Below are 17,045 nucleotides of genomic sequence, written 5' to 3'. Positions count from 1 at the left end.
CCCGGCAGAAAAGGCACTCTCATCTCCAATTAACCACCAGAAAACTGGAAGTAGAGCTGTGGCTCAAAGTGGTAGAGTGCTAGCCTTGAGCAAAAAAGCTCAGGGACAGGACTCAAGCCCTGAGTTCAAGCTCCAGTACTGGCACACACATGCATGCTTATGCACATACTCTCTCTCTTCCTCCCTCCCTATCCATAACTAGAGTCATGTGAACAGAATTGTAAGAATGCAGAATTCTTGCTATGAAGCTGGAGCTTCAGAACTACATTTTCATACACAAGTAGAAAATAGGACAAAATGTATTAGCATCTGGTTTCCACACTGGGGTGGGCAGGCAATGAATGTATGAATGTCTATAGGAATTGCGAGCAAAAAAGCAAGCCCTTTGTGGCCTGACATTGAAGTCACTCCTGAGACCAATATCTAGGTGATAGAATATGAAGGGGTACAGGCTTTGTCAAGAGGAGAACCACACTACAATTAGGGAGAAGTGTTGACTGGAAATATGGAACAGAGTATAGCCCAGGAGGCGCCTTCTCATTAGGGAAGCTTCAGTAATGAGGGTGAGGGGTAACACACTACTGATTTCAGTAATCTGGAGGGGAGGCTCAGTCTTTGACATAGATCTTCACATAAAGAGTTCTGGGATAATGTAAAATTCTATTCATCACCTCTTTCGGGGCAATCAGTAGGGGGAAAAAAAAGAAAACAATAACAACAAGCACATCAAAGGCATAAGAAGATGAAAACTCAAAGAAAACCACTCCACACTATTTCCTAATAAAAACTATTTATTTTTCCCCCAGTTCTGAGGCTTGAACTCTGAGACTGGGAGCTGTCCTTAAGCTTTTCTGTGCTCAAGGCTAGCAGTCAACTACTTGAACCATACCTCCACTTTCAGCTTTCTGTGGTTAACTGGAGATAAGAGTCCCATGGACTTTCTTACCCAGGCTGGCTCTGAACCACCATCTTCAGATTTCAGTCTTCTGAGAAGCTAATGTTACAGGTGTGAGTCATAGGCACATGTCTACTTCCTGATCAATTTTTCAGAACCACTGATAAAATGTTAAAAAAAAAAACTCCAAATAGAAAATACATGAAATACAGAAAAGTAAAGATAGCAGAATCTTCACATTGTTGTTAAGAACAGTCAGTGTAGGCTGGGAATATGGCCTAGTGGCAAGAGTGCTGGTCTCGTATACATGAGGCCCTGGGTTCGATTCCCCAGCACCACATATATAGAAAACGGCCAGAAGCGGCGCTGTGGCTCAAGTGGCAGAGTGCTAGCCTTGAGCAAAAAGAAGCCAGGGACAGTGCTCAAGCCCTGAGTCCAAGCTCCAGGACTGGCCAAAAAAAAAAAGAACAGTCAGTGTATAGAACTTGAGGGGGAAAAGGTGAAAAAATGCAGCAGTGAAGCTCACTGGACACAGAAGAAAGTAAACTACACAACTCATGGACAGAGATAGGAGGGAAGAAGTAGGAACAAGGGGGCAGAAGACATAGTACAAAAGAAAATGTACTCATTACCTGACTCATGTAAATTGTAATTCCTCTGTACATCACCTTTATAAATAACAATAAAGTAAATTAAAGAACAGCCAATGTAAGCTAGGAGACACCAGCATAAATCTCTCAGGTGCAGGAAAAGAAGCAAATCAGTTCGCCTATGGGCTCAGACTACCATTAGTAGTACTATTACTATTACTAGTCAAGTCTTCTACTCCCAACCTCCAACACCAAGGACAAGTATGGTAGATGAAAATAGTCTAAACTGAGCAAATTAAGAGACTAGAAAGGGAAGAGCCAATAATTAATACACAAATTAGCTTCAGGACAAACAATAGTTCCATGGATCACAAAGGACATTTCAAAATGATAGAAAGGTTGATTAATCAAGAAGTCATAATAATCTTAAATGCATATAAACGTAATTGAGAGTACTGAAATTCATGAAGCATAACTGGCACAACTGAAGACAAAGTAATAGCCATATAATTACACTTAATTACTCAACTCTCCTCGCTTAGCAATTGATACAATCCGAAAGGATTCAGAATACCTGTAAATCATGAACAGCCAATTTGAAATGAATAATGCAAAATACACATTTTCCCTTAGTTCACATGGCAACATTCAACTAGATAAAAACCATAGTCTGAATTGTAATACAAGCCTCAATACACTTCAAATGGTGGAAAGCCAGCGTTGAGGGGGGGGAAAAAAGCCATGCAAGAGCTCAAGGTATTGGGCTCAAGCCTCAATACTGGCGCAAAATAGCTGTAGTAGTGATACATTTACAATCATTCAACAATAAATAAGGGCATTAAATGGTCAATTGGTCTAGAAAGAATACCATTATAGATGAGAGATTAAGATAGTAAAGCAGGGCTGGGTAATCCTAGCTATTCAAAGAGGCTGAGATCTGAGGATCTTGCCAGCCTGGGCAGTAAAGGCCCCAGGCGACTCATCTCCAATTAACCACTCAACAAACAGAAGTGGTGCTCAAGTGGTAGAGCCATAGCCTAAAGCACAAAGAGGCTCAGGGACAGCACGCAGGCCTTGAGTTCAAGGCCCACAATTGACCAGAAAAAAAGATAGTAAGGCAGGAATCTGAATGCCAAGAGAGCCATTTTGGCTTACCTCACCACCTTTCATATGCATTAGTATATTCTACTAGCAAGTAAAAAAGTTTAAAGAATTAGCAAGTCTCCAATTGACTAGAGAATTGATGCCATAGAACAAACAACTGCCCCTAAAATGAAAAGAAGTCAGGTAAATACAGAAGATCACAACTTACCCAATCACAATTCCCCATAAGAACCAGTGCAGTGCCAGGATAAGAAAACCTAAACTGTCTGTACCTGGAATTGTTAGAGTCAGTGGGACAAAGGCTCCAGGAAGGGAAAACTGCTCATAAAAAAGACAATTCTTTAAATATGCCCTTTAAGTCCTTAAAGAATTAAGTCCTTAAAGGTCTTACCTTTGTAACTTTATATGTTCTTATTTCAAAATAAAAGCTTAAAAAACATGACAGTTACTACTCTTCTGCAATCAGCACTGGGTGAAAATGAAGATAGTGAATGATGCTTTCAAAATGGCAAAATGACTGAACCCTGACTCAGTCCCAGCTAAACTACCAACTCAGGACACACACTCCACACATACATGTGCTAATATTTACATCTCATACACATTGTTCAGAAAACTCAGAGAGAAAAGAAATAAACACATAAAATTCCAGAAACCAAAGATCCAATCTAAAGAGCAGTCTGACTTCTGTGATAGAGGCTAAGGTCCATACAGATGTGAGCAAAAGACTAAACTGATCACACAAAGGTAGAGTGCTTGCCTAGCATGCACAAAGCCCTGGGTTTGATTCCTCAGTACCACATAAACAGAAAAAGCTGGAAGTGGGGCTGTGGCACAAGTGGTAGAACATTGGCATTGAGCACAGAGAGGCTCGGGGACAGAGCCCAGGCCCCGAATTCAAGCCCCAGGACCAGCAACAAAGAAAAAAAAAGATAAATAACCTATATCACAGACAAGAGAGTAATAATACTAACATAAAAAGGGCTTGTAAAAGTGAAGAGGAAAAATGGACACAGTAACAACAGAGAGAGAGGCCAAACAGGGCCTTTCTAGGACTTGGTATACAGCATCACATTAAAGAAAGGTGAGACAGTTTCCTAACCACAAGGCTAACAAAATCCACATTTTTTACAATACTTGTCACTAGAAAACCTGGAGAAAAAAACTCTTCCATATTACTGGTAGAACTATAAAATAGTAGCATTTATGGAGAGGAATCCTTTGATTCTCACAAAATTACACCTCCATTTTAATCTAAATAAAAATTCTACTTCAGAAATCCAGTGACACACTGGTAAGATATACTTGCCAGGATATGCAAACAATATCTTGCAGATACTATTTAAAACAGCCAAACAGAAACAACCCAAATGCTCAGTAACTATTTAATAAATCACAGAATAAACAAAAACAGAGTCTCTGTGCTATTCAATTGTAAAAAGCAACAAGGAAGATCTCTATAAGCTGCTTGAAGTAATTACTAAAACACACTGTCAAGTGAAATGAGCAAGTAACAATAGAAGGAACAAAGTATTATACATACTACCTGGGCACTGGTATCAGTATATCACTGAGAATGTGAGTTACATCATCCATCTGAGGATCACCAACTTTGCAGCAAAAAAACAAAAAACACCACCAACGACAAAAACCCTCTGTAATATCTTGCTTCATCAATCAATTTATTGGGGGGGGGAGGGCGCGGGGAAGAAATAGAACCATCATTTACAAAATAAGCTGTTATGACTGAAAAACATCCAATCTATACCAAAACCATGATGCACAAGAAAAACAAAATATACCTAAACTGTTTAAACTCAAGTTCATCCTCTGAAGTAAAGACTTACAGTACTCTTTCCACTTGAGAAATTTCAAGGTAATACACGTTCTATTCCCCAGATAATTCACTAAGCCCAATTTTGTATGACAAGCAGCAGTCACAGCAGTTTCAGCACAAGGTAGGGGCATCTGACTATATAATTTTAAGGGAGAAAACAGAATATTTAAATTTAACCCCTGGTATCAAATATCCAAAAGAATAACTTTATCTCCAGAGAAAACACCCACAAATATGAATGCATGAACTCCCCAACAATGTAAGTGAATAGTGCCAGGCCACAAGGGCCACCTGTCACATAGCTCCCACCAATTTCTAGTGCCCTGCTACAGGATCACAACAGAATTAAGGAAAACAAATCAGAGAAACTCACAAGATGCAGGGCTAATTTCATATGTACTTTAAAAATGTAATCTATATTCTCAGAAATATAAGCTACTTGCATCCACTAAGTAACAGGTATGACAATTTTGAAAATGCTCCAGGACATTTAAAATGTTGGCTAAAATTTGAAACACACATATGCACACACTCAAAAGGTTGGAATAGTCAAGAAATTTCCCTTAAAAAGAATAAGATGATAAAATGAATAATTGGAAAAGGAAAAAAAATCAACAGAGGTGCATGTATCTAGAGATAAGAGAAAGTAAAGGATCAAAGCAGCAACACAAAATGTCATGTTGTTAAATAAACTACAGGCTGAAAGCCTGAAACCATAAATGGAAAGAAAAAAAAGATACACCAACAGAAATTATCATAAAGTTATAAAACACATAAAAATGACAATTTCAGCCTAGCACCAGTGGCTCACACCTGTAATCCTAACAATTTAAGAGTCTGCCTAACAACTTAGGAAGGATCTGGGTACAAAACCAACCTGGGCAGAAAAGTCAGAGAGAGTTCATCTCCAAAATAAGCAGCAAAAAGCCAGGCTGCAAACTTAGCTCAAGTGGTAAAGTGGCAACCAAGCAAGCAGGAGGCCCTGAGCTCAAGCTCCAGTATGATCAAAACAAAAAGACAATTTCAGGAGTTCCCAGAAAGGAAAGAAAAGGCTGGCCACACACTAAGTATAAGAAATAACAATGGCACCACTTGGCTAAATAGTAACAACAGAACCTCAAAGACAATGAATAAAACAATGCTTTAGAAATTCTGACTGAAAGGATTTTCAAACTTAGTCTTACCCAGGCAAATGATCAAGGATAAATAAGGGTAAAGTAAAGGCAGTGTCAACAGGATCAAAAACCTACCTTCTTCCTAGCACTTGGGAAAACAGGGCAGATGGATCATGAGTTCATCTATATAGTGAAACCCTGTCTCCAAGAGAAAATAAGAAAGGGAAAATCCATCTTCTGTGCCAATTTCTGAAAAGTTGTTACTATTCAAACATACACAAATGTAGAGTACATGAAGAGACCACCCCACACTCTACTTATAGCTTTAAGAGTCTACTCATTTGCTGCTTCCTCTTGAAATTCCTGAAGACACACTCTTAATCTAGACCAAGAGTACACAACAAAAACGGAAACATAGCATCCAGAAAATATCATTAAAAAAAAAAAAAAAGCAGCTGGGTGCTGGTGGCTCATTCCTGTAATCCTAGCTATGCAAGAGGCTGAGATCTGAAATGGTGGTTCAAAGCCAGCCTGGCAGGAGTCATGTGATTCTGATCTCCAATGAACCAGCAAAATGCCAGAACCTGAGGTCAAGCCTCAGAACCAAAAATATTTTTCATAGCCAAAACCACTAGGAGTATGGTGGAAGAAAATGTATGCTACAGAGCTAAATTCCTCATCAGAAGCCAAAGCAAAACATAGAAATATTCTTACTATTTACAAATTCTGAAGTGTTATATTTTAAGAACTTATTTCTTTGTTTATATTTTTTGTTTTTGTTGTTGGTTTTGGTGCTGGTACTGACACTAGAACTCAGGGCTCTCCACCAGCCTTTTCTGATCATGGCTGGCTTTTTACCACATGAGCCATACCTCCAGCTCCAGCTTTTTTCTGCCAAGGTAGGCATCAAACCACAATATTCTTATCTCAGCCTCTTGAGTAGCTAAGATTATAGGTGAGAGCCTGTGGTGCCTGATCCTACTTTTTATTAGAAGCTTCATAGCACAACTTGGCACATCCAAGGCACACGTTTTTGTTTTGTTTTTTTGCCAGTCCTGGAGCTTGCACTCAGGGCTTGGACACTGTCCCTGAGCTTCTTTTTGTTCAAGGCTAGCACTCTACCACTTGAACCACAGTGCCACTTCTGGCTTTTTGTTTATGTGGTACTGAGGAATTGAACCTAGGGCTTCATGCATGCTAGGCAAGCACTCTACCACTAAGCCACATTCCCAGCCCCAAGCACACATTTTTATTAATTTGATAAGACAATGAATCTAGTTTTCTAAAACAAAAAAAAAAACCCTTTAAAATATCTAATGGCAGCCAGGTGCCGGTGACTAATGCCTGTAACCCTAGCTATTCAAGGGCTGAGATCTGAGGATTGTAGTTAAAACCAGCTCAGGCAGAAAAGTCCATGAAACTTTTATTTCCAACTAACCTTAAGCACAACAGCTCAAATACAGTGCCCAGGCCCAAGTTCAAGCTCTAGGACCCTCAGAAAAACAAATGAACAAAAAATAAACATATAGTGGCAAAAAATGTCTGTTAAACATTAGTACCTGGGTACATAAATATGCATTAATATCATTCCCTATACTTGTCAATATAATTAAAATGTCAGAAAAAAAGAAATACCAGAAGCTTTGGAAAACCAGTCAAATAAAGGCTGTCAAGGAAAACTATACAATTTAAGAAAAAAAAAAATGTTGGACTGAGCATAGAGCCAGTGAGGAAAGCCCTTGTCTCAGATGCCTAGACCCTGAGAAAAGCCTAGTACCCCAAAAATAGTACTTCTAAGGCAACACCAACTATTTCATAACTACATAGATAAGCCTTATTTTCAAAACAGAAATCTCTAATACATTGAAAGAATTAAAGAGAAAATAAAATTTAATTTGTCTATTCCCTTAGTCATCCTCTATGTCAAGGCTGAGTTAGGTACAACCACTGGAGCAGACACTGGAAGTTGGCAACAATCTATTTACCATGGCCATTTTAAAACAAAGTTACAAGTCTTTTGGCAAGCCTCCCAACCAGCACAGGGTCCAGGTTCCCTCTTGAACTTTGGTAGGTCTTGGAGATGTCTTAGTGAACAGAAAGCAGAAGTCAGCCTAGGTTGAATTCTACTTGCTCTGAAATCCTCCATGTCAGTAGAGGCCCTAGGAGATCAAGCAGCTGAAGCACCTAGAGCCCAACCAGACCAGGACATAAATATGTGAGCCAGGAAGCCTTTGGGATGGACCCTGCCTGAGAGCACATTTAAGCCTTTTTGAAGGGTAAATTTCCTTTTACTAGCAAATAGACAAATTAATAACACAGGAATTTAAAAGGGACAGAGCACATTGTCAGAAAGAATCAGTAAACATTTTATAAGCAATACTGACCGGGAATTAGCAATCTTCCCGAAGTAGGATATAAACTTGTAAAATATAAATTTGGTCCTCCTGTTTCTAGAACTGGGGAATCTCTACAGTGGTAAGAGCATCTTTGTGTTCTTAAGAAAATAAACAGCAACTAGAGGAAGGCTCCAGATGGGAGATTGGTCAATGGAAAAGACCAAAACAGACCATAAAGGTTAGAACTTTCAGTCAAGGTTATCTGATCACCTATGGTCAGTGATGTAATCGATCATGCCTTTATAAAAAGAACTACATCAAAGTCCAAGAGAGCTGAGTTTGGACAGCTTCCTGATTGTCTCATACCCAGATCAGATGCCTGCAGGGCGATGCATTCTGGTGAAGGTAGGAAGCTCTGTGCCTCTTCCCACATACCTCACCCTGAACAACTCAATCATCTATGTCCTGAGAAATATCCTTCATAGTAAGCAGGTACAAGCTAGTGTTTCTGGAGTTTTGTGAATGAGGCCGTGGGAAATAAAATTTATAACTAGCTCTGACACTAACTCCAGGTAATGTAAAACTGAACTGAAACAGGGGAGTGAAGTGTTGCCTGGGTGGTAGCTCCCCATAGAACTGCTTGGGTGCTGACAGCAAAAATCCACTGCATCAACAGTCTGGTGACTAAAGGTATTATGTTGTACTGAGTTTAGAAAATAGGGAGGAAAAACGTTTAGTCTCCCCACCCAACAGTGAAAAAGAAAGCAAAATCTCTAGTCTCCCATGCAAAAATAACTAACAGGCCAACTGGCATTTACAGAGAACCTCTTTATCTTTGGCCTATGCTATGCTATAAGAAGTAATAAAAAGAAGAAAAGGAAAGATCAAAGTACTTGTTGACATACAGAATCACCCCCTAAAACAAACAAGTCTCTAAAGTGAGCTCCATCAGTTATTCTTACTATGCTACTTCCCAACTAGAGGATGCTAAAATCAGGTAAGCTAGACTTAAAATAGTTGACATAAAAGAACTTTGGAAAGTAATTGTTACTTCAAATAACAGAAAACTGGGAGGTTTCAATCACTGGTCAATACATCAGAGGGCATTTTTTCACTAGTAATATAAAAGTATCCTATTATATACATTATGATCAATGATAATCATATTATTAAATGTGCCAAGCACCTAATGAAACATCTGAATCATCTCATTTAGTTCTTAACTGTTATAAATATGCTCTCTAAGAATCATTAGTGCCGGGGCTGGGGATATGGCCTAGTGGCAAGAGTGCTTGCCTCGTATACATGAGGCCCTGGGTTCAATTCCCCAGCACCACATATACAGAAAATGGCCAGAAGTGGCGCTGTGGCTCAAGTGGCAGAGTGCTAGCCTTGAGCAAAAAGGAAGCCAGGGACAGTGCTCAGGCCCTGAGTCCAAGGCCCAGGACTAGCCAAAAAAAAAAAAAAAAGAATCACTAGTGCCACAACCATAGCCAATAAAGAATTGTCTCAGCAAGGCAAAATTTACTTCTGCAGAAAGGTGCAACATCTACCAAAAATTTTGTCAGCAAGCACACAGAGCAGGCAGGCTGCTCCCCCGCCCCTCCCCATCCATCTGTAACACATCAGGCCCTGCCCCTCTGCTCAGACAGGTTGAGCACAGGTTCACAATCTGCTTGAGATTGTGAACTGCTTGAATAGGAAAACATACTTACATAAGGTGACTTTGAAATTAAATAACAGTACACAATCTCAAAACATATAAGCACCCTTTGCTATTTCTTCAACAATCTGAGGTATGTCTTAATTCCAGTTTAAGACTAAACTTTTTTTTTCAAATTTTTATTATCAAACTGGTGTACAGAGAGGTTACAGTTTCATACGTTAGGCATTGGATATATTTCTTGTACTGTTTGTTACCTTGTCCCTCATAAGACTAAACTTTACCTTTCAAAAATCCTTTTTTCCTCAACAAGAGCCAAGCCACCAAGCCAAAGCATGAACTTTTAAGCAACACACACCAGGCTCTGTGTTCAGCCCCATGACACACACATGCACACACAAAAATCTGAGACACAGTTCTCAAACATACAGTAACAACTTCTGAAATATTAGTAATTCTCTCTTTTTTTTGTTGTTGGTCACGGGGCTTGAACTCTGGGCCTGGGGGTGGTCCTTGAGCTCTTCAGCTCAAGGCACTCTACTCCTTAAGCCATAATGCCACTTCTAGTTTTCTGGTGTTTAACTGGAAATAAGAGTCTCAAGGACTTTCCTACCCAGCTTTGAACCCAGATCCTCAAATCTCAGCTTCCTGAGTAGTTAGGATTACAGTTGTGAGCCACCAGCACAGGCAGTAATTTTTTTATAGCATTAATTCTCAGATCCAAAGAATCTTACAATTTTATCACAGACTTTCTATGATGTTTTAATACTATCTGAAATAAGGTAAGTACCATAAAAGTATCGTGTATCTATTTTATAAAGTACCCTATAATACTTGGGAGTAGGAGTGGGGTAATCAGCCAAAATCTAAATATTTATTCTCATTTTATTAACAAATGTCAGTTGATTTAATTCCTCTTAGATATTAATTCCATATTCAAACTAGTAAAGTTCCTTCAAATAAACCTACTATTTTTCTTCTTTAAAGATGTTCATCTAAGGGCTGGGAATATGTCCTAGTGGCAAGAGTGCTTGCCTCATATATATGAAGCCCTAGGTTCTATTCCTTAGCACCACATATATAGAAAAGGCCAGAAGTGGCACTGTGGCTCAAGTTGGCAGAGCACTAGCCTTGAGCAAAACAAAGCCAGGTACAGGGCTCAGGCCCAGAGTTCAAGCCCCAGGACTGGCAAAAAAAAAAAAAAAAAAAAAAACAAGCCAGGATGTTCATCTAACATTTCACCTTCCTTCAAAAAAAAAAAAAAAAAAATGTCCTCCAGGTACCAGTGGCTCACACTTGTAATCCTAGCCACTCAGAAGGCTAAAATCTGAGGATCCAGGTTTGAAGCCAGCTAGAAGAGGAAAGTCCTTTATCTCTAATTAGCCACCAAGCATGCCAGACAGGAGGTTTGACTCAAATGGTATATTACCAGGCAGGAGCAAAAAGGCCAATCAAAAGTATGAGGCATACTGAGCAACAGTGACTCTGTAATCCTAGCTTCTCAAGAGGCTGAGGTCTGAGGACTGCAGTTAAAAGCCAGCCTGGACAGGAAAGTCCATGAAACACTTACCTCCAATTAACCACCAGAAAACTAAAGTGGAGCTGTGTTCAAAATGGTAGAGAGCTGGCCTTGAGCAAAGGAGTTCCAGGACCTCAGTTAAAGCCCCACTACCAACCAAAAAGAAGTGTAAGGCCCTGAGTTTAAGCTTTCGTACCCACACAGACACAAATACACATATAATAACCTTGATTTATAATACAATAATCTTGTATTTATATTCACTTGCAAAATTTACCAACTAAAAATACATTATCATGTAGGGAAATGGACCATCTAGAGAGAATAAATCATGTTAAGTTGGGTAAAGCCAAGCTCAGAGAGAAACAGAGCATGCTTTTTCTCAAATGCGAAAGCTAGATCTAAAATACACCAGGACATGATAAATTATACAGTACTCTAGACATTCACACATAGTGAGACAAAAGGACACTCTTAGGGGAGGAACACAAAGGTACTGTAATACCTCCATGCCTTGATTACCAAAATGAACTTCAAGAAATGGAAACAAGACGGTTTTCCCCCCTTTCTGTCTTGTTTATAGGTCTGTTGGTGGGGGATAAGAAGATGAAGGGACAAAGGATGAACAAATGCAGCAGTGGTACTCAGTAGATACTATGTTGAAAATGAACTATACAATTTGGGGGCAAAGGGGGAGGCAGGAGGGAAAAACTAGGAGAGCCAAAGAAGGGATGACATTGTCTAAACAAAAATGTACTCATTACCTGACTTATGAAATGGCAGCCCCTCTGTACATCACCTTTATAATAATAATAAAAATAATAAATGTTTGTCAGCCTATATACAGAAGGTATTTATTATGATTCATCCTTTTTCCAAAAACTAGACTTGTTTTTTCATATTGGAAAGCACTAAGCACCATGAATAGCAAACCACTAAGTATATGTCAAAGTTCTTGTTTTTAAAAGTGCAGAGTTGCACTGCTTACCTGCATCAGCTCTGGACCGCTGGCCAGGTGTCTTTCCGAATGGGGTCTTCATTCATCTGTATCTATGTGAGCAGCAGAGCTGCTTGACTAGGGTGAAAATTCAACTCTCCAACTTGAAACTTCCCACGGAATGCCAGTGTTCTCATTAATCCACCATCCAAGTGTCTCTTCTAGGAGCTCAGCAAAATTGCATAGAATCACAAGCACACTGCAAAATAGTGAAGTAATTCATTACTACAGCAGTGAGAGCAAAACACCTCAAGAGCCACTAAATAGAACACACAATGTAGACCTAAATTTTAGTAAAATGTGCTTTCCCTCCCCCACAACAATTACCTGTATTTCCTGAAGACCTGGGTTCCTAGCACAGACTAAAGGGCCAACAGGAGGCAACAGATCCTTTTGAAGAGGAAAATAAGACTCCAAAGTAAAATTACTCATAGATCAGCTGAAGATACTTCCCCACTATATTCTAATGCATGTGCTCTTAGAAATCAGAAAAAGGGGACACTGGGATTTCAGGAAAGGTTTATTCTAGCATAGTTGATGTCTCAGCGGAGAAAAAAGAGCCAGATTATGAAGGCAGGTGAAAGTTGGGCAGGGTCATAACTGAGAGATGCTCAGCTGGGTGGAGGGTAAGAAAATCAGCAGGCTTAGTCGGGACCAAGAATTATACCCAACAAAATTGAGCTTTATCTTTCTAATCCCAACTTTCTATTAACTGGAGAAAAACCTCAAATAAACTTCCTCACTCATACAAACATTTAAGTAATTTTATGAAAACAGCCTTATCATTTAGAACAAATTTGGTTTCAAAAATTTAATGTCCTCATAGTGAAACATATTTTCATATACATTCTCATAAAACATGAAAAAATCCACTACAAATTTCACTGATGACATCTGGTTCTCGTATATTAATCTTTATGCTTACATTTCATGTCAATTACTTGCATGAATTTAAAGAATTAGAAAGAATGCTTAATTAACTGCCTAGAAATTAAAGTATTAAAAAATCATTAAAACAATTAAGATGTCTAGTGAAGAAGAGAGAAATCTAACTTTAAGACAAAAGTCCTAAACTAAGCCACGTACAGACAGTGGCTCATGTCTATAATCCTAGCCACTACAAGAATCTTGCTTCAAGGCTAGACTGGGCAAAAAGTTCACAAGACCACCACATCCCAACCAATAAAAAGCTGGGTATGTGACACTTGTCATCCTACTTACGTAGAAGAATAAATAGAAGAATGGTGGTCCAGACTAGCATGGGAAAGCAATGAGACCTTGTTTGATAAAGCAAAAAGGGATACAGGGTGTGGCTTAGGTGGTAGAGCCTAGCCTGGCAAGTAAAAGCCCCCAAGTTCAAATTGCAGCAACATCAGAAAATAAATTCTAAACTACACAGGTGTGCAGTGCACCTGAAATCTCACATACTGAAGAGGCTGAAGGGGGAGGAATAGTTGAGTATCTAAGTTTGAGGTCAGCTTAAACAATATAGCATGAACCTATCTGAACAAAGAAAACAAGCTAGGCACAGTGACCCATGCTGAGTATCCTAACTATTTGGGTCAACCAGGATAAAAAGCAAGACCCTATTAGAAAAGTAATGAAAGAGTTGGGGATATATAATTCAAGTGGTAGAACACCTGTCTAGCAAAGCACAAGGTCCTGAGTTCAAACTTCCAATGAAACAAAAAACAAAAATGCAAAGCACTACCCTACAAATACCATTGCAAAAACCATCTATAATAAGGAACAGTATGTCAAATGACAACTTCCTGGCATGAACGCTAGGACATTCATGGGTAAATAATGTTACCCATCTTTTCCCAGAGACTATTCATAACCTACCACACCAAGCCTCTCATCCTCATTTACCTCATTTACCACCAGAAAGTTATTTCAACTCTAATATTATCTCTCCTCTCCCTTCTTGCCCAAACTCTCCAGAAAGCAAAGGGCTTGAGCAAAAAATGTGGTTTACTGTTACCCTAGAACCCTGCCCATTCAGCTGTGTAACACTACAGCTGTTTTTATTTCTTACCATCTATGTTATACAACTGTTCCTACGCCAACCACCACCAGAAAACATGTGTATACTGCAGAATGACTGGAAAGAAGGTGAAAAAATACAGCAGAGGGGCCCCCTCAGCTGCATGGGACATTGGTGAAAGTGAACTGAACAACCCAAGGGCAGTGATGGGAGGGAGGAAATGAGAAAGAGGAAACAGATGATACTAAGCAAAAGGAAAGAAAAGTACTATTACCCGATCTAGAAGAAACAGTTTTAGTTAATGTTCGAAGAGTTCATAAGCTTTGTAGACTAGAATGATGATGCTTATCATTGTGAAGGTTAAAACATGTACTGTAAATTTATGTGGTGGGGACTGGGAATATGGCCTAGTTGTAAGTGCTTTCCTGGCATTCATGAAGCCCTGGGTTCGATTACTCAGCACCATATATATAGCGCCAGAAGTGGTGCTACGGCTCAAGAGGTAGAGTGCTAGCCTTGAGCAAAAAGAAGCCAGAGGCAGTGCTCAGGTCCTGAGTCCAAGCCCTAGGACTGGCAAAAAAAAATGGGGGGGAGGGGAGAGGGGGAGGGGAGGGGAGGGGAGGGGAGAAATTTATGTAGTTACTTAATCTCGATAAAGAAAAGCAAGCATTCTACTATACCTTTCTGCTAATCTTACCTAATCTTCCAGTCATCTGCATACTTTGAAGATTTTGATATCTGGTTTATTTCCTTTCCACCAGCATTCCTATCAACATTCCTGCAATCCTAGTATCCATACACATCTTTAAACACTATCCCTTTTAGAAATCCTCACTTCAAACTACTGCCACATTTGAGCCAGTTAATTCAATTGTCTCAGGTTAGATCTTTTTATCAGCAAAAACTGCAACATCCCCAAAATCTTTATGTTGAAATCTCACTCAAAATCACCTCTGACTAGTCCATATTTTTAACATTAGTACACCCTCTCTGAACAATTCTTAGATACATCTGATAAGAGAAGAATTCTTATGTCTGGCTACTCTACAGATGATGGAGAAAAGGAAGAGATAAAGAGTTCTTATACCACAACTTTGAGCTACATAAACCAACAAAGGACAAAAACTCGCTACAAAAGGGCGAAAACTCACTACATGTTTCTTTCTAGCATGTTGAAATCACATTGTTTAGATAATCAATCAACCAGGAAGCAACACAAGCACTCCCCTCTTGGACAATCCTGCCTCCGGACTCTATTTGGTGTTTTCCCATCCCACTTAGCCCCAAACAAATGTAGGCTCAATGTAAGCAGTTTATACCTCCTCTATACATTTTCATTATAAAAATATCCTGGCTTCTAGGATCTGGTGCACATTTATTTCAAGTGCTTTGTGGCTAAGATGCTAATAACTTAAGAGAATTTGTCCAAAGCCTAGTCCTTTATTTTTAGCTAACATTTTAATAGTTCAATAATTATTTTATTCCAGAGATCTCTTAGCTTTTATATTTTGATTTTACAAATCAATCTATGTTTTTTAAACCATTTTTTCATTGTCCTATTATGAGTCTCCTGGATGAACCACCTTATATCTAGCAGAAATCCCAGGGATGGTCCATCAACACCACAATGATGGGTGTCAATTTTAAGAGGCTGGCCACAATAGAAAGACCAGTCATAGGATTAAAAAGTTGGTGCTTTGTGCCTCAAAACAGCAGTTCAATATCCAGAGAAAGGAACGAGAGAGGAAGTCCAAACTCTAGTCAGCAATTCAACTAAGAATTGTGCTAAGAACAGTCACTATAGCCAGTGTACATTATGCAAGAAAACAAAACAAAACACAAAAAAACTACATAAATTAAGGGTAGGAACAGGTAGAGAAAATGGAGGACAAAGGAAGACGTGACACTAAGAAGCACTGTACAGTGCTTCATAACCTGACTTGTAGAACTGTAACACCTTTGTACAACTACATAATAACAATAGTAATTTTGCTGAGTTCCAGTGGATCACTCCTATAATCCTAATCTGACACCTGTAATCTCAGAAGGCTGAGATTTGAGGATTGCAGTTCAAAGCCATCCTGGGGAGGAAAATCCTTGAGATTCTTATCTCCAATTATCACCCAAAGGGCTAGAAATGGAGGTATGGCTCAAGTGGTAAGTAGAGCACAAGCCTCGAACAAAAAAACACTAAGGGACAGCAGCTCCTCAACCTTGAGTTCAAGGTCCAATAATGGTGCACGTACACATACACGTACACGTACACACACACACACAAAATCAACAGAATTTTACTGGTGATGTAATGAATGATCAGTAAGAACTCTGGACACAGAGGCCCATGTGCACTTTCCTGACAGTACTCTGCATGCTGCAGTCATACTTGTATGCACTGGGAGGATAATCTGGCCTGATTACACTGGAGGGCACAAAGGAGAGATTGAATGTAGATATTCAGTGTCCTCACAGTCCTCACCCCATCTGTATATGCATCTCTGGCTGGCTGTGGTTTGTATACTCCTGTGATGTAAAACTATAATCACAAGCCGAGTGCTATGGCTCACACCTGTAATCTACCTGTAAGCTACTTGGGAGGCTGAGATCTGAGAATCACAGTTCAAAGCCAGCCAGGACAGGAAAGTCCTTTAGATTTTTATGTCACTGTGGCTCCAAAGTGGTAGAGCACTGGCCTCAAGTAAAAGAGCTCAAAGACAGTGCCCAGGTCCTGAGTTAAAATTCCAGAATCAGACAAAAATCAAAACAACAACAAAACTACAATCACAACTATTGCACTTTCTTGAGTTTTGTGAATTACTCTAAGAAGTTAGCAAACCTGAGGGGGACTGAAGGAACCTCCAAATTTGCAGTAAGGTACTCTAGAGTACAGGTAACTTGGAATCCCTTCAGTTTGTGGCCTGTGTCTGAGGTGCGTCTTAGGGAAGAAATGAGCTCTCGTGTGGTCAGTATCAGAACTGCACAACGACTCTCATCTCAAATGCCCA

The 17,045-nt window shown here is 39.4% G+C and overlaps 1 protein-coding gene across 1 annotated transcript in view; it reads right to left on the bottom strand.

Annotated features, from left to right (window-relative positions):
• The window catches only part of Spin1 (spindlin 1), a 57,246-nt gene that overhangs the window by 21,919 nt on the left and 18,282 nt on the right, over positions 1-17,045 (bottom strand). The window contains exon 2 of the mRNA XM_048338101.1: positions 12,048-12,255. Coding sequence (XP_048194058.1) covers positions 12,048-12,099 — 52 coding nt within the window. The 5' untranslated portion in view covers positions 12,100-12,255. The remainder of the gene's footprint in view (positions 1-12,047; positions 12,256-17,045) is intronic.

This window comes from Perognathus longimembris, chromosome 1, assembly GCF_023159225.1.
Source record: "Perognathus longimembris pacificus isolate PPM17 chromosome 1, ASM2315922v1, whole genome shotgun sequence".
Taxonomy (NCBI): Eukaryota; Metazoa; Chordata; class Mammalia; order Rodentia; family Heteromyidae; genus Perognathus; species Perognathus longimembris.
The sequence above is the reverse complement of the archived record's forward strand: the minus strand, read 5'-3'. Positions and strand labels throughout refer to the sequence as shown.